The 24,463-nt window shown below is 40.0% G+C and overlaps 1 protein-coding gene across 8 annotated transcripts in view; it reads right to left on the reverse strand.

Moving 5' to 3' along the window:
* ELP4 (elongator acetyltransferase complex subunit 4) overlaps nucleotides 1-24,463 on the reverse strand; it is a 248,158-nt gene that overhangs the window by 150,562 nt on the left and 73,133 nt on the right. For all 8 annotated transcript variants that reach the window (XM_038405562.2, XM_038405559.2, XM_038405565.2 and 5 more), the window contains 2 exons: nucleotides 21,101-21,185; nucleotides 5,419-5,607 (listed from right to left, as the gene is read on the reverse strand). In XM_038405562.2, the coding sequence (XP_038261490.1) occupies nucleotides 5,419-5,607; nucleotides 21,101-21,185 (274 nt within the window). The remainder of the gene's footprint in view (nucleotides 1-5,418; nucleotides 5,608-21,100; nucleotides 21,186-24,463) is intronic.

Consider the following 24,463-nt stretch of genomic DNA (forward strand, 5'->3'; position numbering starts at 1 on the left):
CCAACTTTCTGGCCCAATTTACAGTATATATCTCAATTCTGCCAGTTCTCTTCTTCACTTTCCAGGTCAGGTCCTCTAGTCTAATCCATGTCCCACTCATCCACCAGCATTTCACTGTGCTTTCTATGTACCTCATCGCTCACATCAGGTTCCAAATTTCTCTATGCATTCTCTTTTTCCTAATCTGGTCTGTTATAAAACACCAACATTTGCACCATAAGGCCCTCATTATCTTCTGCCACTCCTCCTTGCTGTTTTCAACTCTTACATTTCTTCACCTCATTTACTTATTAGGAGGAAGATCCAGGATACTTGGGCAGAAGCAGTCTTTGCAGAAGACTTTGGGGCCCTTGTCCCATCAGTTCTGATTTCAAGAACTGTCTAAGGAATTACCAGTCATAACTGCTCATATGCCAGACTTGATGTTCAATTTAGAGAGGAGGGAGAGCAGAAAAAGGACCCACGCCAATGCTGAGGAAGCCATGTCAGGAGAAACAGCAAAGAGACATATGGATCCATTCTCTTACCATCCCTTCTGTTGGCTAGGGAGAACTCAACTCTGCTGACACACTGTGGTGGAGGAGCAGATACATCCACAGACTCAGGGTGTCAAGTGAATGGCAAGCAAATTCTTTACTTGGAGCAACATGTAGTCACTTTCGTGGAATGGCTTTAGGTACTAGCCCAAGCATGCTTATACACACACACACAAACACACACGTTCACCCCAACATAATCACAGATCAAAACAGAAGAAACAGTTTAAAAATGGCCATACTGTCCCATTGTTTTCAGTGGGACTGAGGCCACATGCTTCCCACAGTTAAGATGGCTGCTATTTCTCTACTCCCCCTGTGCAGGAAGAAGTTTAGTAAAGAAGGTAATTACCTCCAATCTTCCCAACAAATGAATGAATCCAAACAGCCCTTAAGAAAGAGAGTGTGGCACCAAATGCTGTCAGGATTCAGAAAAGAGCACTGCCAGAAGCAGCTAAATATGGTATAAGTGTGACAGGGAAGGTAAGATGGTGAAAATGTGCTGGGGAATGTGGCATGCATGTATATACAGGAGATCATAGAGGGACGCAGGAAAAAGTCTGGATGAACAGGGAGAATTTAGGGAGAATATGTGGGGTAGGAGACTAACACACAAAACTTCTTGCATTGAGACAATTTGAAACCACTGTGCCTTTATCTAAAATACAATTGGAATAGGAAGGTTTAAAAGGTATTTTAAATGTTAGGATATTGGATACCATTCCAGCAGATGTGTTGGTTGGTAATGATATACTGTGTCCAAAGCTGTCTGTGTCCAAAGCTGAAAATATAATAACTTGTAGTAATACGGAATATAGCTCAATGGTATAGCAGCTGAGGTGCGGAGATGACATTTCCAGCTCCTGCTCAGTAGAAAATGGCAGCATGTCTCTAGGAGCATGTGGGCTGGGAAAGCGGAGGGGGGAGTGTGTCACCTTATGTAACTCAGACAACTCTTTGTGCTGGCAGAAGCCAAGAATTTATAGCAGAACAGAGAGCAGGCCCCTCCCTAGAAAGCATATGGGAAATCATCCTCAGTGGGACCCCATCTAAGGAAAACGGGAAGGTTTTTTGCAGAAGAGGGAAAATTATAGAGAGACCCCTTTGGGGAATAACAAAAGTCCTGGGGAGGCTTATAAACAACTGATTGTGCCTCCCATCATGGGAAGTTAATGTCATCAGCCCATGACTGCCCTAGTGCAGGTCACTCAGATTTCAGAGAGGACATATGAGAAGTTAAAGAAGAATTTTTATTGACCAAATATTCAGAATGAGGTCACAGACCACTATAGGTCTTGTAACTTATGTCTGAAGCACAAGAGGGCTCCACAAGGCTCCCCTACACTGCTTACCTGTAATGGGAAGTATTTTTTAGGCTGGCTGTGGATATTGTTGGCCCTATGCCCCGGCCAACCCAGAGGGGAAAGAAATATATTTTGGTAGCAGTGGACTTTGCCACTAGATACCCAGAGACAGCTGCTCTGTCTAACAGAGGTTGACACAACAGCTAAAGCTTTGCTCTCTATATTCAGCCGAGCAGTTTTCCCAAAGGATACTGTATCATATTGGGGGTCAAATTTCATGTCCCAGTTATTTAGTGAATTATAATGAATATGTGGGGACAAACAGCTGAGATCTGCCCCACAGCACCCAGAAACAAATGGGTTAGTTGAAAGGTTCAACAGAAGTCTAAAGTCTATGCTGGGAATTAATGTAAACACAAGGGAAAGTGACTGGAATGAAATGCTACCCCCTATGTTATTTGCTTGTAGGGAGGCACCCCAAGAGTCCACAGGCTTTGCCCCATTTAATCTTCTGTATGGGAGAAAGGTCACAGGTCATCAGGATCTCACTAGGGATTCTTGGGAGGATGGCTCTGAAGCAGAGGGGGAACCAGTGACTAAATATGTACAGCAGTTCAGAAAGGAGTTAAGGGACATGATGGAAGTAGTTCAAATGAACCTCACTAAAAGCCATGCTACACAGAAGGCATATTATGGCCACAATGATTGTGAAAGCTTGTTAGAGGGGGGTCTTGGTGATGTTACTCACTGGAAAAAGGTACAAAATGCAAAACTCATAGAGGGACCTTCTGAGATTGTGGAAAGGATTAATGAGGTCCCTTGCAACATAGAGACCCCACAGCAAGGTTGCTTCACAGATTCTGCATGCTAATAGATTTAAAGTCTATCACAATGCAGAAGCCATTATGAACATGTTGTGCTGAGGAGGATTCTGAGACAATACATCTCGTCAATTTGATAGCTGAATGCCATGGTGACACATCACTAGAGAACACTGAGGTATGTAAAGAGTTAACACAAACTGAAAGGGCAGAAATTTTGACTGTGCTGTAAACTCATAAGCAGGTGTTCTCTAGCATACCAAGTCTGACTCACAGGATGGTCCATCAGATTGACACTGTGGTAATCTGATTTTGGATGTACCAATTCCAGAGCTTAATGCTCTCTTTTTATGTAGTATATAGTGGTCATATTGTACAACATGATCTAAACATGCTGTGCACAGAGGCAGGCTTTTTGTAGGCATTTTGTACTACTGGTGTTTGAGAACATTAAATGTGTAGATTTGACTCCTGTTGGGATCATGAACCTTGAGCCACATAATCATCCAGATGTACTCCTCAGCCCAATAGAGAGATTGTGTTGCAACAAAAGTGGACTTTTCTAGGTTTACTTGAAGTCCTAAAGATTGAAGGAGGTTATATAGAGAGGACTACTGATTGTACCTTTTGGCATGATAAACCAGTGAGCAGACAGTCATCTAGGTAAGGAAATACCACAGACAGCACCTTTGTGAAAATTCTGGAAGTTGTCAAGAGACTGAAGGGAAGAACTTTGTACTGATAATGATCCAGGCCCACCATGAAGCACAGGAATATCTTGTGTGTTGGATGAATGTTATGGAAATAGGCATCTTTCAAATCAAGAGCTGCAAACTGGTTGCCTTTATTTAATGAGGGAATTTTAGAGGTCAGGGTGGTCATCCTGAATCTTGAATAGCATATGAAGACATTCAGTTGTCTGAGATCCAGGATGAGTCTCCAGCCTCTCTTCTTTTTTGGGAGCAAGGAAACATCCAGAATAAAAACCTCTCCCTCCGTGTTGAGGAAGCACAGGTTCTATAGCCTCTAGCTGGATCAGGGATTCTACCACCTGTTTGAGAAGTATTGTCACAGTGCTTTTTCCTCAGATATAGTGTCACCTAATATTAAAAATATTTTTATTTTGTAATACTGAGAGTTAGGAAAGAGAAAATCTGAAACTGAAGGCATACACCAGAGGAGTGTTGATACACCTCTAGTCACACTGGCAACATGTGAAAAATAGGAATGGTTGTGATTTTCAGGAGCACTGAGTGCCTGTAACACCAATTTAACAGGAATTGCGGGCACTCATCAGCTTTGAAAATTGCAATGTTGACATGAGAGGCATATATTTAAACATTCAATGTTTGTTAACCATAGTCCTATCAAATTTATGCATAACTTTATTCACTGTGAATGCTGTTTTTTCTTTTATGAGCTGCAGCACTTTTTATAGAAGAAGGTTTTTACATTTGCCCTTTTACTGAAAACTATTGTTCCAGAAAATAAATTAAGACTTAGTATACTTCTTAGTATACTTATTATTACTCCTCCCATTTTACAGATGGGAAAATTACTCAGAGACAGATTAACTGACTTTCTTGTGATCACGTTGGAAATTTATGGCAGAATTAGGGAGCAAACCCAGATCTCCCAGTTCTAGTTTTACTGCCTTTTCAAATCAGTGGGAATGCAGAACTTTGCCTAGCAGAATGGGACCTTTTATAACAGAGGCGGGCAAACTATGGCCCGGGGGCCACATCTGGCCCGCGGGACCGTCCTGCCCAGCCCTTGAGCTCCCGGCCAGGGAGGCTAGCCCCCCTCCCCTGCAGCCTCAGCTAACCGTGCCGCCAGCGCTCTGCACGGCGGGGCTGCGAGCTCCTGCTGGGCAGCACGGTGGCGTGGCTGGCTCCGGCCAGGTGGCGTAGCTGCCAGACATTCTGCTTTGAGCAGCATGGTAAGGGGGCAGGGAGCGGGGGGGTTGGATAAGGATCCCAGGGGGCAATCAGGGGACAGTTGGATGGGGTGGGAGTTCGGGGGGGGGCGCGGTCAGGGGATGGGGAATGCGGTGGAGCGGGGGGGTTGGATAGGCATGGAAGTCCCGGGGAGCCTGTATAGGTGGGGAGGTTCTGAGGGGGGCAGTCAGGGGGCGGGAAGTGGGAAGGGGCAGAGGCCAGGCTGTTTGGGGAGGCACAGCCTTCCTTACCCCGCCCTCTATACAGTTTTGGAACCCCGATGTGGCCCTCAGGCCAAAGAGTTTGCCCACCCCTGTTCTATAAGTTCTACCTATTTTATTTTATACATATCGAAGTCATATGACAGCTATACCTGTATCTAAGCCATTACAATATTCAGGTGTTTCTAGATAATGCAATGTATTGCTACATAACAAAAGCACAGAAGAAATGCAGTAACATTATTTTAAAACTCAAGATGCTAAGCCGAAGGATGCCTATTTGGAATGTCTTAAATTGGTTTTATTCTCTTGGCTCACTCAAAAAGTTTATGAATTACTTTTATTTGCTAGTAATTACTGAAAGATAAATTCAGCATCTAAATAATGTTGAAGACCCTACTGTATGTCAGAGGAAAATATAATACATGAGGTAAAATTTCATCTGGAAATCAATTTGCTAGTGATGCAAAACAACTGCAACAGGATGCAATTTTCAAAATCATTCATGACACTTCAATCCATTTTGCTCAATAACTTTTTTTGTGAATACTAAACCATGTACAACAAATTATGGAAAGAAGCAATTATAATATTCCTACCTGGATAAGATGGGCTGGCACTGTGATTATGCAGGCTGACAAAGACATTCTGAGGAGACCACGGAGGACATACAGAAACTTTGTGAGGCTATGAACATCTTCTGGATTATCAGCGCAACAAATGTCATCTCCCCACAACACTGAACCAAGGCTCTGAATTCCTATCCGCAGAATATTTTTTTGGTTTTTCTAGAGAAGATGAAAAAAAATAAAATGACTACTTTTTATTTCTCACATTAGGAGGAAAAACACCTTGCATCAAATGGATAGATAATTTTTAGAACTTCTGTAATTTATATTATGTACGCACATAGTAACTAAATAGTTTGAAGTAAGCATGTGATAGCGTAAGAGAGCCCGGAGAGGGAAAAATATTTATAGTAGTACCAATTTTTGCATCAATGGCAAATTTGCATCAGTAATGACAGATAGATAAAAAGTGACAAGTGCTTATATACAAATGCTACAAGTCTAAATAATAAGATGGATGAACTAGAGTGTCTCGTATTAAATAAGGATATTGATATCATAGGCATCACAGAAACTTCGTGGAATGAGGATAATTAATGGGATATATTTTGTACCCTGGTATTACTGTATCGGAAGGACAGAACAGGTTGGGCTGGTGGGGGAGTGGCATTATATGTGAAAGAAAGCATAGAATCAAATGAAGAAAAAACTGTAAATGAATCAAACTGTACCGTAGAATCTCTATGGATAGTATTTCCATGCTTGAATAATAAGAATATAGCAGCAGGGATATACTACCGACCACCTGACCAGGATGGTGATAGTAACTGTGAAATGCTCATGGAGATTAGAGGCTATAAAAATAAAAAACTCAGTAATAATGGAGGATTTCAGCTATCCCCATGTTGACTGGGTACATGTCACCTCAGGACGGGATGCGGAGATAAAGTTTCTTGACACCTTAAATGACTGCTTCTTGGAGCAGCTAGTCCTGGAACCCACCAGAGGAGAGAAAATTCTTGTTTTAGTCCAAGTGGAGCACAAGATTCACCAAGAGGTGAATATAGCTGGGCTGCTTGGTAATAGTGACCATAATATAATTAAACATCCCTGTGACAGGGAAAACATCACAGCAGCCCAACACAGCAGCATTTCATTTCAGAAAGGGGAACTACACAAAAATGAGGAAATTAGTTAAACAGAAATTAAAAGCTACAGTGCCAAAAATGACAGGTTTCAGAGTAGCAGCCGTGTTAGTCTGTATTCACAAAAAGAAAAGGAGTACTTGTGGCACCTTAGAGACTAACACATTTATTAGAGCATAAGCTTTCGTGAGCTACAGCTCACTTCATCGGATGCATCGGATGAAGTGAGCTATAGCTCACGAAAGCTTATGCTCTAATAAATTTGTTAGTCTCTAAGGTGCCACAAGTACTCCTTTTCTTTTTAGTGCCAAAAATGAAATCCCTGCAAGCTGCATGGAAACCTTTTAAAGACACCATAATAGAGACTCAACCAAATTAAAAAACATAGTAAGAGAACCAAAAAAGCACCACTGTGGCTAAATAACCAAGTAAAAGAAGCAATGAGAAGCAAAAAGGCATCCTTTAAAAAGTGGAAGTTAAATCCTAGTGAGGAAAATAAAAAGGAGCATAAATTCTGGCAAATGAAGTATAAAAATAGAATTAAGAAGACCAAAAAAGAATTTGAAGAACACCTAGCCAAAGACCTGAAAAAGTAATAGCAAAAAAAAAAAAATTAAGTACACCAGAAGCAGAAAGCCTGCTAAACAACCAGAGGGGCAACTGAATGATCGAGATACTAAAGGAGCACTCGAGGATAAGGCGGAGAATTGTGGAGAAACTAAATTAATTTTTTGCTTCAGTCTTCACAGCTGAAGATGTGAGGGAGATTCCCAAACCTGAGCCATTCTTTTTAGGTGATAAAATCTGAGGAACTGTCCAAGATTGAGGTGTCATTAGAGAAGGTTTTGGAACAAATTGATAAATTAAACAGCAATAAGCCACCAGGACCAAATGGTATATCACTCAAGAGTTCTGAATGTGAAATTGCAGAACTACTAACTGTGGTTTGTAACCTATCCTTTAAATCCGCTTCTGTACCAAATGACTGGAGGATAGCTAATGTGATGTCAAATTTTAAAAAGGACTCCAGAGGTGATCCCGGTATTTACAGGCCAGTACATCTGACTTCAGTACCAGACAAACTGGTTGAAACTATAATAAAGAACAGAATTGTCAGACACATAGATGAACATAATTTGTTGGCGAAGAGTCAACATGGTTTTTGTAAAGGGAAATCATGCCTCACCAATCTACTAGAATTCTTTGAGGGGGTCAACATACATGTGGACAAAGGTTATCCGGTGGACATAGTGTACTTAGATTTTCAGAAAGCCTTTGACAAGTTCCCTCACCAAAGGCTCTTAAGCAAAGTAAGCTGTCATGGGATAAGAGGGAAGGTCCTCTCATGGATTGGCAACTAGCTAAAAGATAGGAAACAAAGGGTAGGAATAAATGGTCAGTTTTCAGGATGGAGAGAGGTTAATAGTGGTGTCCCCCAGGGATCTGTACTGGGAACAGTCTTATTCAACATATTCATAAATGATCTGGAAAAAGGGGTAAACAGTGAGGTGGCCAAATTTGCAGATGATATAAAACTACTCATGATAGTTAAGTCCAAAGCAGAGTGCGAAGAGCTACAAAGGGAGCTCACAAAACTGGGTGATTGGGCAAGAAAATGAGAGATGAAATTTAATGTTGATAAATGCAAAATAATGCACATTGGAAAACATAATCCCAACTATACATATAAAATGATGGGGTCTAAATTAGCTGTTACCACTTGAGAGGTCTTGGCATCATTGTTAGTTCTCTGAAACACCCACTCAATGGGCAGCGGCAGTCAAAAAAGCTAGCAGAATGTTGGGAATCATGAATAAAGGGATAGATAATAAGCCAGAAAATATCATATTGCCTCTATATAAATCCATGGTATGCCCACATCTTGACTATTGCATGCAGATGTGGTCGCTCCATCTCAAAAAAGATATATTGGAATTGGAAAAGGTTCAGAAAAGGGCAACAAAATGATCAGGGGTATGGCACAGCTTCCATATGAGGAAAGATTAATAAAATTGGGACTTTTCAGGTTGGAAAAGAAAGAGACGACTGAGGGGGGATATGATAGAGGTCTATAAAATCATGACAGATATGGAGAAAGTAAATAAGGAAGTGCTATTTACTACTTCTCATAACACAAAAACTAGGGGTCACCAAATGAAATTAATAAGCAGCAGGTTTAAACAAACAAAAGGAAGTATTTCTTCACACAATGCACAGTCAACCTATGGAACTGTTTGCCAGAGGATGTTGTGAAGGCCAAAACTATAACAAGGCTCAAAAAAGAACTAGATAAATTCATGGAGGATAGTCCATCAATGGCTATTAGGCAGGATAGCTGGGAATGGGTGACAGGGGATGGATCACTTGATGATTACCTGTTCTGTTCATCCCCTCTCGGGTACCTGGCATTTGTCACTGTCGGAAGACAGGATACTGGGCTAGATGGAACTTTGGTCTGACCCAGTATGGCCATTCTTATGTTCTTATGTAATGGGACAACATACAAAGTTTGATTATCAAGTATTGGTTTAACAGAAGGAATGGAACTAAAAGGAAATTCTTAATTTGAATTTTTTGAGAATGACTAATTAAAGTGATGTTGTAGCTGTGTTGGTCCCAAGATATCAGAGACATAAGGTCGGTGAGGTAATATCTTTTATTGGACCAACTTCTACTGGTGAAAGAAACCAGAAGAAACAGGGGACCCAAAGAAGAGCTCTGTTTAAGCTCAAAAGCTTGTTAAAAGTAGTGTTCTGATAAAGGACCTTTTAAAGAGTATATTATGATTTTGCTTATTTCCCTCAATTTCTTTAAAAAAATTGTTAGGGGATTTTCTTCTTCCCTCGGTCTTTAGAAGGGTCTCTTGGGAGCGCCTGAGAGCAACAACCAAACATTCTCAGGTTCACCTTTCTTTTGTCTTCCTCTTTTCTCCTTCTGACCCAACTGTCCGCTGCTTGTTATCTGTTCACTTTCTTTCAGCTCTACTACTGCTGTTGCTACTACTAGAAAAGCAGGTAGATTGGCTAGACTGGCTTTTTCCATCTACATACAGTCAGAAGGTTGCATCAGTTTCTTTCTGATTCAGACTTTGCAACTGCCATCTACAACTTTGTCTACTCCAGATTAGACTACTGCAATGTGCTGTATGTTGGCCTACATTTAAAATCAATCCAGAAATAGTAGCTGTTGCAGAATTTAGCAGCTTGTTTGTTATAGGATACATCTTTCTGGTAGCACATGACACCATTCCTTGGGATCTGCACTTGCTACTTACAAGGTACCAGGTAGAATTTAAGGTGTTGGTTTTGACCTATAAAGCCCTAAACCACCTAGGACCTATTTACCTGAAAGACCATCTCGCTCCCTCTGCCATACTACCACATTAGCAGTCAACAGGGATATCTGAACTACAGCCCCAGAAGGAGTAATTGGCAGGGCAACTGATGGTCACTCATGTTTGGAATTGAAAGAGTCCTACTTTATTGAACATTGGGGAATGCTACAAAGCACATTTGCTTTCCATAGCCAAAAGAGATTGGGGAGGACTCTGGTGAAAGAACAGAAAGATCAAAAGTATGTTTTAGCTGCCCTTAATATTTATATTAATGACTGGGTGAAGGGAGTCTCCTGGAGTAATCTATTTGCATATTTTTACTTTTCAAATGTTTCAAGGAGCCACTAGAGCAATGGAGAAGCATTATTTTTACTGAATGAATGTATACACTGAAAAAAAATAAAAAGTAAATATAGATGGTACACATCCTTTTGCACGAGGGAGTGTGGATCATTCACTAAAAAGTTAAATTGACTATATGAAACATTGTTGTCAAATGCAAAAGTAAAGAGAAAAATGCATTATTTTCTCTAATCTCTATTATAGTAATTTTAAGGGTTACTTAAATAATCAGAAGGAAATATGATTTTTAAACTGAAGCTGTCCCATTAAGATGCTATGGTTATAGGCAGGAGATGTATCCAGAGTGCACATTTTTGTGTAGGACAGAGGATTTGAGGGGAAAGGTGGATTGAGACTATAATATATTTCCTTTCTGATAGTCTTTAAAGGAGAGTGTTAGCTAATGAACTCTGTAGTAGTACCAGACAGGTAAAAGATTACATCAGTTTGGGAACTTGTTCATCATACTGAGAGTCCATACTGGGTTTCTGACTAAATATTCTCTTACAAAACATTTTTGTTTGCAATATAAGATGCAAATAAGTCACTCATACCTCATTCCTGGATATTTACCAAATCCTTATCTATACCTACATCACTTTTGATCCTAAGCGATTTCAGAGTACTTTGATACACTACTTGGGTTAGATTTACAAGGAGAATTTAGATGCCACTGTCATTCACAAAACCCCTGCTCAGCTACTGCCTAACCAAATAGATGCCTAGAATCCTGAAGCACCTACGTTTCTGTCATTCAAGTCCCTGAGGGACATAATTTTTGGCAGCTGGGCATACACTCAAACACCTAAGCCCTGACTCTGCCCAGAACTTGTTGCCTAACTCATACCTGAGCTCCAGAGGGATTCACTAAGTAGGCATTCCCTAGCCTATCTTGCTTTTGGGACCTGATCCAACAGGCCTTCTCTGAGCATATGTACAACAGACTATGGAGGTGGATATGGATGTGGTAGAGGTCCCCTTATAACTTTTAGCCTAATGGTTACAACACTCACCCAGGTTGTGGCAAACCTGGGTTCAGTTCTCTCTCTCTGCCTGATGTGGAGCAAGGATTTGAATTTGGGTCTCCTGCCTACCAAATAAGTGCCCTAACCACTGATCTACTGAATCACTCATTCTCTCTCTGGATCAATGGATATTTAACTATAATACACAGGGGAACAGCTTCAACAGATTGAGAGAGATCTTCCACAGAATACTCCATAGTCCAGTGATTAGGATACTGAGGTGGGAGACTCAAGTTCAAATCCCTGCTCCACATCAGCCAGAAGGGGGAAAAAATATCAAATCCATGTCAGGTCTCCCATATCTTGGGTGAGTGTTCTAACCACTGAGCTAAAAGTTATGAAGGAACTGCCCCTCTCTTCAACCATTCATTTGGCTTAGGTTTCAGAGTAGCAGCCGTGTTAGTCTGTATTCGCAAAAAGAAAAAGGAGTACTTGTGGCACCTTAGAGACTAACAAATTTATTAGAGCATAAGCTTTCGTGAGCTACAGCTCACTTCATCGGATGCATTCCGATGAAGTGAGCTGTAGCTCACGAAAGCTTATGCTCTAATAAATTTGTTAGTCTCTAAGGTGCCACAAGTACTCCTTTTCATTTGGCTTAGGTGCCTAACTCCAGAGAGAGGATTCATGGCTAATATTGAGCGGACATTTCAGGGACAGAGCCTTAGGCAACATCCCTCTCCTTGGCATTTCCTATTGGCGATCTTAGGCAGCTCTCTACTCAGTGCCCTGACTTCTGTGAATCCTATTCTTAGGTACCTAACTGTCTCCATGCATTGTATAGAAAGCCTGAGCACTTAACACAGAGTTATGAATTCCACAAGGCAGTAAAGTACGTAAGTGCCCTTTGTGAATCTAGACCCACATATGAAAGAAGAATTTCACCAACTACCTAAGCACAGCTGCTACTAAGTGGAAACCAGACACAAAATTAGCACATTGCACAGCAGTGTTTGAGACACAGAGGGGAAATTTTGACCAGGACATTAGAGCAAACAGTTATTCTTACAGGTTTCAGAGTAGCAGCCGTGTTAGTCTGTATTCGCAAAAAGAAAAGGAGTACTTGTGGTACCTTAGAGACTAACAAATTTATTAGAGCATAAGCTTTCGTGAGCTACAGCTCACTTCATCGGATGCATTTGGTGGAAAAAACAGAGGAGAGATTTATACACACACACACACACACACACACACACACACACACACACACACACACACACACACACACACACACACACACACACACACACACACACACAGAGAACATGAAACAATGGGTTTATCATACACACTGTAAGGAGAGTGATCACTTAAGATAAGCCATCACCAGCAGCGGGGGGGAGGGGGGGAAGGAGGAAAACCTTTCATGGTGACAAGCAAGGTAGGCTAATTCCAGCAGTTAACAAGAATATCAGAGGAACAGTGGGGGGTGGGGTGGGAGGGAGAAATACCATGGGGAAATAGTTTTACTTTGTGTAATGACTCATCCATTCCCAGTCTCTATTCAAGCCTAAGTTAATTGTATCCAGTTTGCAAATTAATTCCAATTCAGCAGTCTCTCGTTGGAGTCTGTTTTTGAAGCTTTTTTGTTGAAGGATAGCCACTCTTAGGTCTGTGATCGAGTGACCAGAGAGATTGAAGTGTTCTCCAACTGGTTTTTGAATGTTATAATTCTTAACGTCTGATTTGTGTCCATTCATTCTTTTACGTAGAGACTGTCCAGTTTGGCCAATGTACATGGCAGAGGGGCATTGCTGGCACATGATGGCATATATCACATTGGTAGATGCGCAGGTGAACGAGCCTCTGATAGTGTGGCTGATGTGATTAGGCCCTATGATGGTATCCCCTGAATAGATATGTGGTCAGAGTTGGCAACGGGCTTTGTTGCAAGGATAGGTTCCTGGGTTAGTGGTTCTGTTGTGTGGTGTGTGGTTGCTGGTGAGTATTTGCTTCAGATTGGGGGGCTGTCTGTAAGCAAGGACTGGCCTGTCTCCCAAGATCTGTGAGAGTGATGGGTCGTCCTTCAGGATAGGTTGTAGATCCTTGATGATGCGTTGGAGAGGTTTTAGTTGGGGGCTGAAGGTGATGGCTAGTGGCGTTCTGTTGTTTTCTTTGTTGGGCCAGTCCTGTGGTAGGTGACTTCTGGGTACTCTTCTGGCTCTGTCAATCTGTTTCTTCACTTCAGCAGGTGGGTATTGTAGTTGTAGGAATGCATGATAGAGATCTTGTAGGTGTTTGTCTCTATCTGAGGGGTTGGAGCAAATGTGGTTATATCGTAGAGCTTGGCTGTAGACAATGGATCGAGTGGTATGATCTGGATGAAAGCTAGAGGCATGTAGGTAGGAATAGCGGTCAGTAGGTTTCCGATATAGGATGGTGTTTATGTGACCATCGCTTATTAGCACCGTAGTGTCCAGGAAGTGGATCTCTTGTGTGGACTGGTCCAGGCTGAGGTTGATGGTGGGATGGAAATTGTTGAAATCATGGTGGAATTCCTCAAGAGCTTCTTTTCCATGGGTCCAGATGATGAAGATGTCAACAATGTAGTGCAAGTAGAGTAGGGGCATTAGGGGACGAGAGCTGAGGAAGCGTTGTTCTAAGTCAGCCATAAAAATGTTGGCATACTGTGGGGCCATGCGGGTACCCATCGCAGTGCCGCTGATTTGAAGGTATACATTGTCACCAAATGTGAAATAGTTATGGGTGAGGACAAAGTCACAAAGTTCAGCCACCAGGTTAGCCGTGACAGTATCGGGGATACTGTTCCTGATGGCTTGTAGTCCATCTTTGTGTGGAATGTTGGTGTAGAGGGCTTCTACATCCATAGTGGCTAGGATGGTGTTTTTAGGAAGATCACCAATGGATTGTAGTGTCCTCAGGAAGTCAGTGGTGTCTCAAAGATAGCTGGGAGTGCTGGTAACGAGGAGGGAGTCTACATAGCCAGACAATCCTGCTGTCAGGGTGCCAATGCCTGAGATGATGGGGCGTCCAGGATTTCCAGGTTTATGGATCTTGGGTAGCAGATAGAATACCCCAGGTCGGGGTTCTAGGGGTGTGTCTGTGCGGATTTGTTCTTGTGCTTTTTCAGGGAGTTTCTTGAGCAAATGCTGTAGTTTCTTTTGGTAACTCTCAGTGGGATCAGAGGGTAATGGCTTGTAGAAAGTGGTGTTGGAGAGCTGCCTAGTAGCCTCTTGTTCATACTCCGACCTATTCATGATGATGACAGCACCTCCTTTGTCAGCCTTTTTGATTATGATGTCAGAGTTGTTTCTGAGGCTGTGGTAAAACTCTGTTCATGCAGAGTTGACAGGGCCTTGGCTTTTATGGACTCATCTATAAAACACACACACAGCTGCATCAAACTCAGTTTATTCAACTCTTCTGGATAAAGGAGTGAACTGACCTACTAGAATCTCTTTTGTTCTCTCTGAAAGCAATATATTCAAGTACTGGTGCATTATTGCTCCACATACTTTTCTCTGGTCTGTAGTCATATATAAAATTACCTGTTTACAGTACACGCATCCTAGCTCAGGATAATACAGCAAAGCCTGACATTGATCTAAGTGTTGGAATGTTACATAATTTTGGCCGGGGGCGGGAGGGTAAGAGTTGAGAATCTAATCAGAGAGCATGATGGGGTACAAAAATGTATAGAAAACCCCATTTTCTGTAATGTATAAGCAATTCACAAACTATGGATAGGTTATGAAATCTGCTTTGTCCAGTTTTTCTGGACAGTCATCAGCAAAAAATAAATGGTGTTCCAAGTATCTCATATCAACAAAGTAAATAATACACAGGTAAGTCATCAATAGAAATGGGAGGTCTTTGATTTGCTCTGAACTTTTGCAATTAACAAAAACATTTGCCTTTTCTGGTCAATCAAAATAAAAAAGAGCAGCTTATAAACACATTTACAAAATTGAATCAGAAAGTTAGTTCCCTACTTGCTTTAAGTACTAACAAGTCCTTATAGGACAACACTTAATTCCTCTTTGTAGGATGGGTATGAGAACTTTATACTCCAAGATAATGATATATCAATATCAAAAATGCTAAAAATACCCTTATTTGTTTCATTGAGGACAAAGTATATTTTCTGTGTTTCATAATTTCTATGAGGATGGTTGATATTACGACAGACTAACTATTAACTCGATTCTTGTATTATGAGGCAAGTAGTAGATTAAAGTTCTGCACTAACACACTTGTGCTGGAGAGTAGAATTGACAATTTTAAATACATTCCACAATATTAGAACTTGTATGGTCAAAGAAATCATTTTAGATTAAATGAATGAACTTTAATCATTTCTACAGTACTATTGCTTTGGCAGCTAGACATTATAGAAAATTAACCACAAAACAAAAAGAAAACAAAAGCAGTCGGTCAAAAGCTAAGCAAAATAAATCCTTAACCATCCTCTTTGCCCTGAAGATCACTAGAGTTGAGCCCAATGGATGCCAAGGAAAGATAATTCCAAGGAAGTCAACTGAGAAAGTCCTGTCACCAAACCTGAAGGACCAAATTAAAACAGTGAAGTGGGCATAACTCGCAATTACTTAAATGTATTTTTAAACTTACAGATTGTTCAAACTTAATTCCCAACAGTAAGCCATTACCAGCCCATGTTAATCATGTCCCAGATTATGGTGAAAAGGAATATTATATTATGAGATTCTAGATTATTTAGGGCTTTAAGAGGGGGCATTTGATTGCAAACTGCTCAGATTGGTCTAAACCACTTAGGAGACGAATGATGGTTCCGGGTGAACCTCGGGATAGCCCCAAGTAGACTTCATTGCAGCAATGGAGCCGAGAAGTAACAGATATCAACTGTTATCAGGTCCATACTAGAGAGGAACTGTTGCAGTCTCCTGGCCAGCAAGAGATGGCTCTATGAGTCACTAATGCTAACAGAGTATCAGGGCTCAAAGGCTCGGGACCATTTTGGCAAAAGTCTGTTAAACCTCTAATAGTAGCCTCTTCCTACTCCTACAGTTGTTGGACTTGTTTCTCATCTGGGCTGAGTCACATTCCATCACTTCTAGCCAGATTCCAGTTCAGACACTGGGACCATAGAACCTTGGTTTAAAGAAAATGAGAGATCATCAACACAGTGATGACAACGCAGACCAAAATGTGCATCCTGGCCTCCTGACGGGTCCAGATGCCTTGTGCAACATAATTCTTCAAATGAGCTCCCCAACCTAACGGAAGCATTTGTGACTATAGTTTCCTCGAGTGTAGGGGTGAGGAAAGAAATTCCCACCCTTACCTTCTTCAGTCTTGTCCACCAGGTGAAAGAGGACAAAACCTTGAATGGAAGTGACACTTTGGCATTGATGTTGTCTTTTCCTCGTGAATAAAAGGAGTCAAGGCAGATCTGTACGCTGCAGAGATGGAGCCTGGCAAAATGTTATAACGTGGGTGTACGAAACTATGTTGCTGAGGATAGAAAGGCAAGTCCTGATTGTGGTCCAAAGTTTGAAGGTGACCTGTTTTATATGATTGCTCATGATGTGGAATTTCTTGGTGGGGCAATGGCTCTTGCTGTAGTTGAGTCCAAGAATGCTTCTATGAAGTCTATGGACCTCATGTGGGGTGATAAAGTTTTCATCATTGGCGCAGATTCCCAGGAAAGATAGAAGACTGAGCAAGAATGTAATTGCCAACTGGACTCCCGTGCTGAATCTGCCCATCAGAAGCCAGTTGTTGAGATATGAAAAGACAGTGAAACCATTCAGTCTCATCCAAGCTGCCACTACTGAAAGGAACTTTGTGAACGCCATGGGTCTATAACTAATCCGAATGGAGGGTCTCAGAACTGGAAGTGGTCCAGCTCAATGAGAAATTTGAGGAACTTCCTGTGGAATCAGTGAATATATGAAAATAAATGTATTTCATGTTGAGGGCTGCAAACGAAGTGCCCTCTTCCTGAGAGGGGATTAGTGATATTTTGACCATTAGCCTGCCTTCAGTAATGGGGGGGCTTGGAACTGGGCCCTGTCCTCATGGAGAAGTCTGTCTTTAAAATCTGTAAATTTGGAACAATTAAGAACATTTTATTTTGCTAACAACTCCTGGTAGGTAGTGACCCTGAATTGGAGATTAATTGATGAGAAGTCTTTCTCATCAAAGAGATAAAGGCATTTGGCACCTTTGTGAGCTGGAGTAGTCTTAGAATATTTTGTCCTGGATGCTTCTGTAGCTGCTTTCACCACTAAGGAGTTCAATGTCGGGTGGGTGAATAAAAACACTGTCCCCTAGCTAGTACAAAATACCACTCTCTTTGGGGAAGGGGCACAAGAGGCAGGGTGTGCCATACTGATCTAATGGGTTTCAAGATGGTTTGGCTTACTGAAAGGTCTGCCCTTGAAGGGCCAGAGGATGTCCAAAAGGTCCTGTTGTGTGTCTTGGACCACTTTGAGAGGTTCCTCCAGCTTGGTTGCCACTCTCTGCAAGAAGTACTAGTAATGTTTGTTATCATTGGGTGGGCCGGTGGATGATGGAGCAATCACTTAATCCGGTCAGGGAGATGACATACTAGTTGGAATCAGCAGATCTGGCTCTCTCTTCCTCCTCTGAAAATTCTGATGAAGCCAGTTGGTACTGGCTGGGAAAGGAGGTTTGGTGTGATTCCCGCACGGATCCAGGACATCTGCTCTATGGCTCCCATGGTACCATTAGGGATCAACCAGAGGGGGAGGACCCCAAAGCATTTCATACCAGCTATCCTCTGCATATCTGTATTCAGAAGTACGTGGGGGGGGGGCTCCAAATCCTTCCTCATCTCCAACAGGATTTGTTTCCCTTGGAGGGAAGCCTCTTCAGGAGCATCAGATTCACTGGACGAGATGACAGGCTCCTGTTCTACCAGCAGTGCTAACAGAACAAGTGGGAGGATGTTAGATGTAGACATAGCAGGGGGTAATATTCTTCCCTTCAGGGTAGTCCCTCTGGGTGTAGGAATGTCTTGAAGAAGAGCTGGAGATGGTAGCAGGGGAGATGGTAGGTAGGACAAAGTGAAGACATCCTCTGGCAAGGTGAACGTTTTGGTCCTCCCTGGTGTTTGGGGGGCTTCTGAGGTGGCAACGGGGGATCTGAGTCATCCAAAGGTCTAGTGTTTGGGGGATCCGCACGGAGAATGTCAGAACCATTGGATGGGATCACAACATTGGACTGCCAGGAGGAACCATGAGGTACAGCTTCTTACGTTTGCAAGGTGGAGCTGGAACAACCAGATCCTTCTTTTGTGCCTTTCATTCTCTGACATGTTTATGAGGACCTAATTCTTTAGCACCTGTATGCAGTGGCTCAAGACATACAGTGGTAAGAAAGAATTGGAGAGGCGTTGGTCTGTGCTGCCATTGATGCCCTCGGTTCAGAGCATGAGGAGTTCCACTAGGCATGTACAGACCAATGGACACTGCTGCTAAAAATTTCCAGATTCAGGCGTATGGTGAGCATGCATGTCCACATATGGTCTACACAAGGGGATCATCACTTGAAGCAGTAGCTAAGGGCCTTAGGGGCCAGACCCTACCATGGAACAACTTGCAAAGACGTTTAGAAACTCCATGAGGTTTGTCTCTTGACTGTATTGAAGAAGCAGGGGTTTGGCCACCAATTCCTGTAAATCTCAAGGTGGGGTCCACACAAAATCAGAGCCCTCTATGCAGCAGCCCTGGGCCTACATGTCCTTGTGGGCTCTCCTCCAGCTTCACCAATGAGAGAGGATTCTCCCAGGTGTAGGGGGTACCACTCAGAATACAATTTTACAGAGGGTTGTTTTTGTTTTTTTGGATGGAGGGGAAGTAGGGGAGATGCAGCCCTGTCCCAGATCCACCCTCTTTCTATTTGACCATAGAGAAAGCCCTTCTCAGGACTTGGTTAAGGGAAAGGAGTGCAATACCATGGAAACAGCTGAATAACCCATAGAAGTGAGAGATCTATAGGTCACAGACCCAGAGCACGATCTGGCCCTCAATTAATTTCAATTTTGAATGTATTTTTATTAGTGTTAGTATTATACAGGACTCCCTAAACATGCAATATATGCTGTGTGAAGAAAGGTGGTGAACAGGGAAAAGATTATTCTAGAAAAGTAACATTTCAGCTTCAGCAAATCATTTTCATTTTTAAGCTCTCTATATCTTCCCTGAAGCAGAAATTAACATCTAGGCATGATCTAATGGCTTTCTAAACTAAACTAACTGGTTTAAAAAGAATACACCTCAAACACTTAAAGCTACATATTGCTCACCTCAGAAACTAAAATGTGCTTTAATTTAAAAATAGCTTTTAGCAAATATACAGTTCTGAATTTATTTGCATGGAGTTTTTTGGTTTTGATTTTATTAATATTAACAAAATATTTTAAAATAGTGCACATTACGAGTATTCCTTAAAACAATGTTAGTTGATGTTTTAGTCCTAATTTTTTTGCAAAAAATTATCCAAAAATTATGGACTCCATCATTTTGTATTAAAATATAAATGTTTCTCAGGAATATACATAGGTTCTATATTTAAGCTAAAACCAACACCTAAGAAAAACAAACACAGTTATTGGAGTCTTTTCCAGTAGCACATTAATTGCTGGCTGAAGGTTCCCAGGGTGTTCATGTCATTTTGGTGCTATTGCTTTTTGCATTCTGTAAGATTTCTTGCTTCCAGAGGACCTGTCATCTTGTTGGAGGAGCAGCTCTGCATACTGTACTGTGGGAACTGTTATGACATGCCTGTTGCCATGGTTACCACAGCAAGTCGGGAGAGGTGCCTGTCAGGGACCAATTTACTTCTCCAGACAGGCACTGCCACCAAAGGGAAAACATGCTTGCCCATGAATCTCTGCAGAGACTGAAAACTGCAAAAATAAGCTAAATGAACACACAAGTATTCCATATAGTTAATGTTCCTAAAAAAACGCTCCTAGACAGAAAAGCAGCTAAACAAAATGCAAGGCTGTCTTCCCTCATAGATTGTTTTAATTCAACTGCCTAGTTCTATATAGCACATTATATTTTTTGACATTCTCCAGAACCGATAATAGGTAACTTCTACCTTAATAAAGTTTCTATTGTATAACAGCAATGAAGATAATATAATTATCTATCAATTAAGCACCACCACACATGACTGATTATTTTATTTAGGTGAACTCCAAAGAAGCTGTCTTCTTGATTGAATAAGACAAAGAAAACTGTAAGTTGAGTATTGGTTAAACTAGAAAAAGTTTTCCTCTGAAACTGTTGTCTTTAAAACATTATTCTGGATGATTCATGCTATGATTTATGAATATTTACAGAGATGCCTGAAGGTAAGCTGTTCTGAGAGATATCAATAGTTAATCTAAGTTAAAATGGCATCATAATAAGCTTTTGTGTTTCAATTCTTGCTATTGAAAGATACATGTATTTTAATTTACCAACAAACCCCAAACCTGACAGCATGGAATACACTGGCAGCTCTCAATAGTTTTGTGAATTAATTCTGAACTCCATGTTGTTAAAACAGCTATCTGAAAATTCTACAGGAGAAAATACACTTTGCCTAGTTTCATTGTATTTAGCAACCTATTTTAGTAGCTACTAGCATAGAATAAGCCTTTTAAAAAAATGTTGGTTTACAATTAATTTGCACAGCCTACCCATATCCGTTGAGAACTAAGTAAAACTCCAAATACACATTAACATATGAACCAGACTCTCTATTTACTTTACTTGTTTACTTCAGCAATGCTTAGAAACAGCTTGTTGGCTGTTAATTATTCCAAGACCTTTCATGTTTAACCCAGAGAGAATTTTGAAAACAACATTAGTTGCATGATTATAGAAGACACCGAAGGTGCTCAGTACCTGGGGATAGGATCCATCAAATCCTTCTTGGTATATGATCCTCTGGATAGATTGAAGCAGCCTGGTATAACCACAGGTCATATTACTGTCAGAGAGAAGATAATTTAACAAATATTCTTATACTTTTTTATGAATCTATATTAGTCATACAAAAAAGTAAACAAAAAGTAAACAGATTCAGTTTTAAGCCTGAAAGTGGTAGACACATGATAGAAACAAGAACAGAGCAGAAGCAATAAATCGTCTTTGAACAAACTAGATGTTAATACAGTATTTCTAGAAAGCCAGTTATGATTGCTTTAAGTGCCCTGATGACATATGAAAGGTAAAATCTGCAGAGATTAAGATGACAATGTAAGACTCATTTACTTCCTAGAAAATTAATGATTTAATAAGCAATTTAAAATATGAAACCACCATAGCATTTCAGAAGTAATATCATATAATTAACACATACTTAATGAACTGCTATTTCTAGTACACCTGATCAGTATCCTGTTCACCTAAGCTCATCTTCTACCATTTTAATTTTCATACATATCACAGTAACAATAAAAAATTACCATCAGTCCCTTTCCATTTAAATAGATTAAGAAGAAAATTCAGTGCAGTTTATGTTTTATTTTCCTTTTGTTATTTTTATACCATAATAAAGCTTAAAATACATTACAGTATAGTATAATATAGTTTTATCATATATCCTTAAGGATAACAATTCTTCTACACTTACCTCACTGAGGAGTTGTGAGGATTAATTTGTTTGTAAGTTACTTGGAAGATATAGGATAAAACTTTCACAAGTGACTAAATAATTTAGGAGCCTAACTCCCATTTTTAAAGTGAGCACAAGAGTAAGTCTTCACAGAATCGGCGACTAACTTTATGCACTCTGAGTAATCCCAATGAAGTCAATGGAACTACTCATTGTTCATAAAGTTAAGCATGTGCCTAAATCTTTATAGGATTACAGCTTTAAGAACTTAAATCCCATTGACTTTCAATGAGACTTGGGCTGCAAAGTCACCTAAGGACTTTAGAAAATATATTATGTTCTGTATTAATTTTAACATTTGTTTAGTTTGACAATATTGGGCTACTTCTGTGATTTAGCAAAGGTTAACAATATTTTAATTCTGAATGTATTTCACAGTATAAATTCCTGAACATAAATTTTTCTAAATTTGACTTTAAGTTGCGTACACACATTTGGGGAGGGAAAATAAACTGTGTGTGTATGCAGGTGAAGAGCACATAAAAGTCAGACTTCAGGCAAACATATGCTTAGTTCCTTAAGCAAGCAAACAAAACAAACAAACAAACAAAAAAACAAACAAAACACTGTTTCAAATTAGCAGAGAGCATTAAATTAACTGGCTTTAAAAAAATACACTTCAAACACTTAAAGCTCCATATTGCTCACCTCAGAAACGAAAAGGTGCTTTAATTTAAAAATAGATTTTAGCAAATATACAGTTCTGAATTTATCTGCATGGAGTATTTATTGTATAATGATGAAATCAAAACCGTTCTTACAGTAGATTAATAACATCTTAATGTCTTCTGTCATCACATTTTAAAAAATTTAACAGACCTTTAAAATATTCTCATATATAACTAGATTGCAGGAGTTTTACTCCTGGGTCAAAATTAGACTTTAGTTTTTGGTTATTGTTTTTTCTTTAACCCCTTTGGTAGCCCCAAGTCATTCAACCATTATCAGTTAAATTGAGTTACTCTATGTTTCAATAGATACTTTAATTGAATATTGCATATGAAATGCACAACTGCAAATAACTTCAGCAGTACACAGTCTACATGAGGAATGTCTAAAGACCACCTACCATATTATACTGACGTTGCAGCCCAAACCAGAATAGAACAACTACAAAAAGTCACATTTTTTGGATAAATTCCAGTCAACCATTCCCTAGCATCAGCTTTAATCATTGCCTGGAAGACACCTTAACTATTCAAGACACTGCTATCTATTCAACAAAGGTGACCTGTTGCCTTTGCCACCATGCTCTGGTATTTTCAATGTGTGCGTGAAACAATGTTTTTGGGAGCTTTCGATAAAACTTATGGAAAATGAGTGTAGCTTCTTTCCACTGTCAACCCTGCATGTAACCACTTTCTGTGCTCACAAGTAGTGCACTGCTACATTAAGGAAATTAAAAAAAAAATGAACTCCTTTTTTACTGCTAAGAAATAAAAAGCTTTACAGCAGAATAAGAATTCAAGAAACAAGGCTAAATATTCTACAAATTAACTTATTTTTGAATGCGAACAATAGGATTTCTTTTGCTTGTGTCTAAAATATAGTTTGTCTGACCTTGAACTAGCCCACTATAATATGGACATGGAAAATGTTGATTAAATACTGTAACTCCATAATAAAATACATGATCATTCTGGCAATATTTTAAAGCCACAAATATTATTTTTATTTTGAAATGTTGTCATTTTTTAATGTTAGCTTTGTTACTAAACACTGTTTAATCTGATAATGGGTTTAAACATTTCGTTCTTATCCTTTTTTGTTTAGCCATCTAGTAACTGATAAAACAGATACCTGGCAAGAAGGTATCCTAGTTACAACAGAGTCTCTGACTTCCTATTGATAATTTCTAAGCATTTAACAAAAGTTAAATTATCAAAGATATGAAAAATAGGCTTATTATCTGTTAGTAGACCCCATTAGGGAAAACAGTTTAAGCTGTTTTAGCCAAATTTATCTGGAAAATTGGGCTCTACATAAAATTAAGTCTTTCTACCTATTTTCTGAGTACTTATATTCTGAAGACAGCAAATACAAGAAAATGCAATGCTGCAGCTTAAATTTTCTGATTGCCCGAATTACCAAAATATATTTTATATCTTTTCAAAGTAAAACAATATGTTAGAAGCTTTAACTGGGCAATCTGGGCAGAAGATAGAAAAAAGAAGAGTGTTACTTGAACTAACAGTACCATTTAGTTTTTAATTCCTTTTATTTAAGCCACTGAAAATGGTTACGCACTCTGACACTTCTCAACAGCAATCCACATCTTATAACTCTACACACACATATCATTGAAATGAGTACAGTAGGGCCTCTTGAAAAGCTGCAAGCTGATGATATGTTCAGAGAATGTACATGAACATAGCTGACAGACAGGTGTGTGGTGAACAGTTAAGTGCCTAGGATGACACTTCCTTTTTGGTGACTGAGTAAGGAATGACCTCTCTCAGAAATGTTTTCATGTTTCTTTGCCCCAGACACCACACGAAAAACTATAAAATACCAAGAATGTAATTTAACGAGGCTACAACTTTAGTAATTAACACATATGGAAATTACCCAGGAATAACTCATCCAAAGCA

The sequence above is a fragment of the Dermochelys coriacea genome, chromosome 6, assembly GCF_009764565.3.
Source record: "Dermochelys coriacea isolate rDerCor1 chromosome 6, rDerCor1.pri.v4, whole genome shotgun sequence".
Lineage (NCBI taxonomy): Eukaryota > Metazoa > Chordata > Testudines > Dermochelyidae > Dermochelys > Dermochelys coriacea.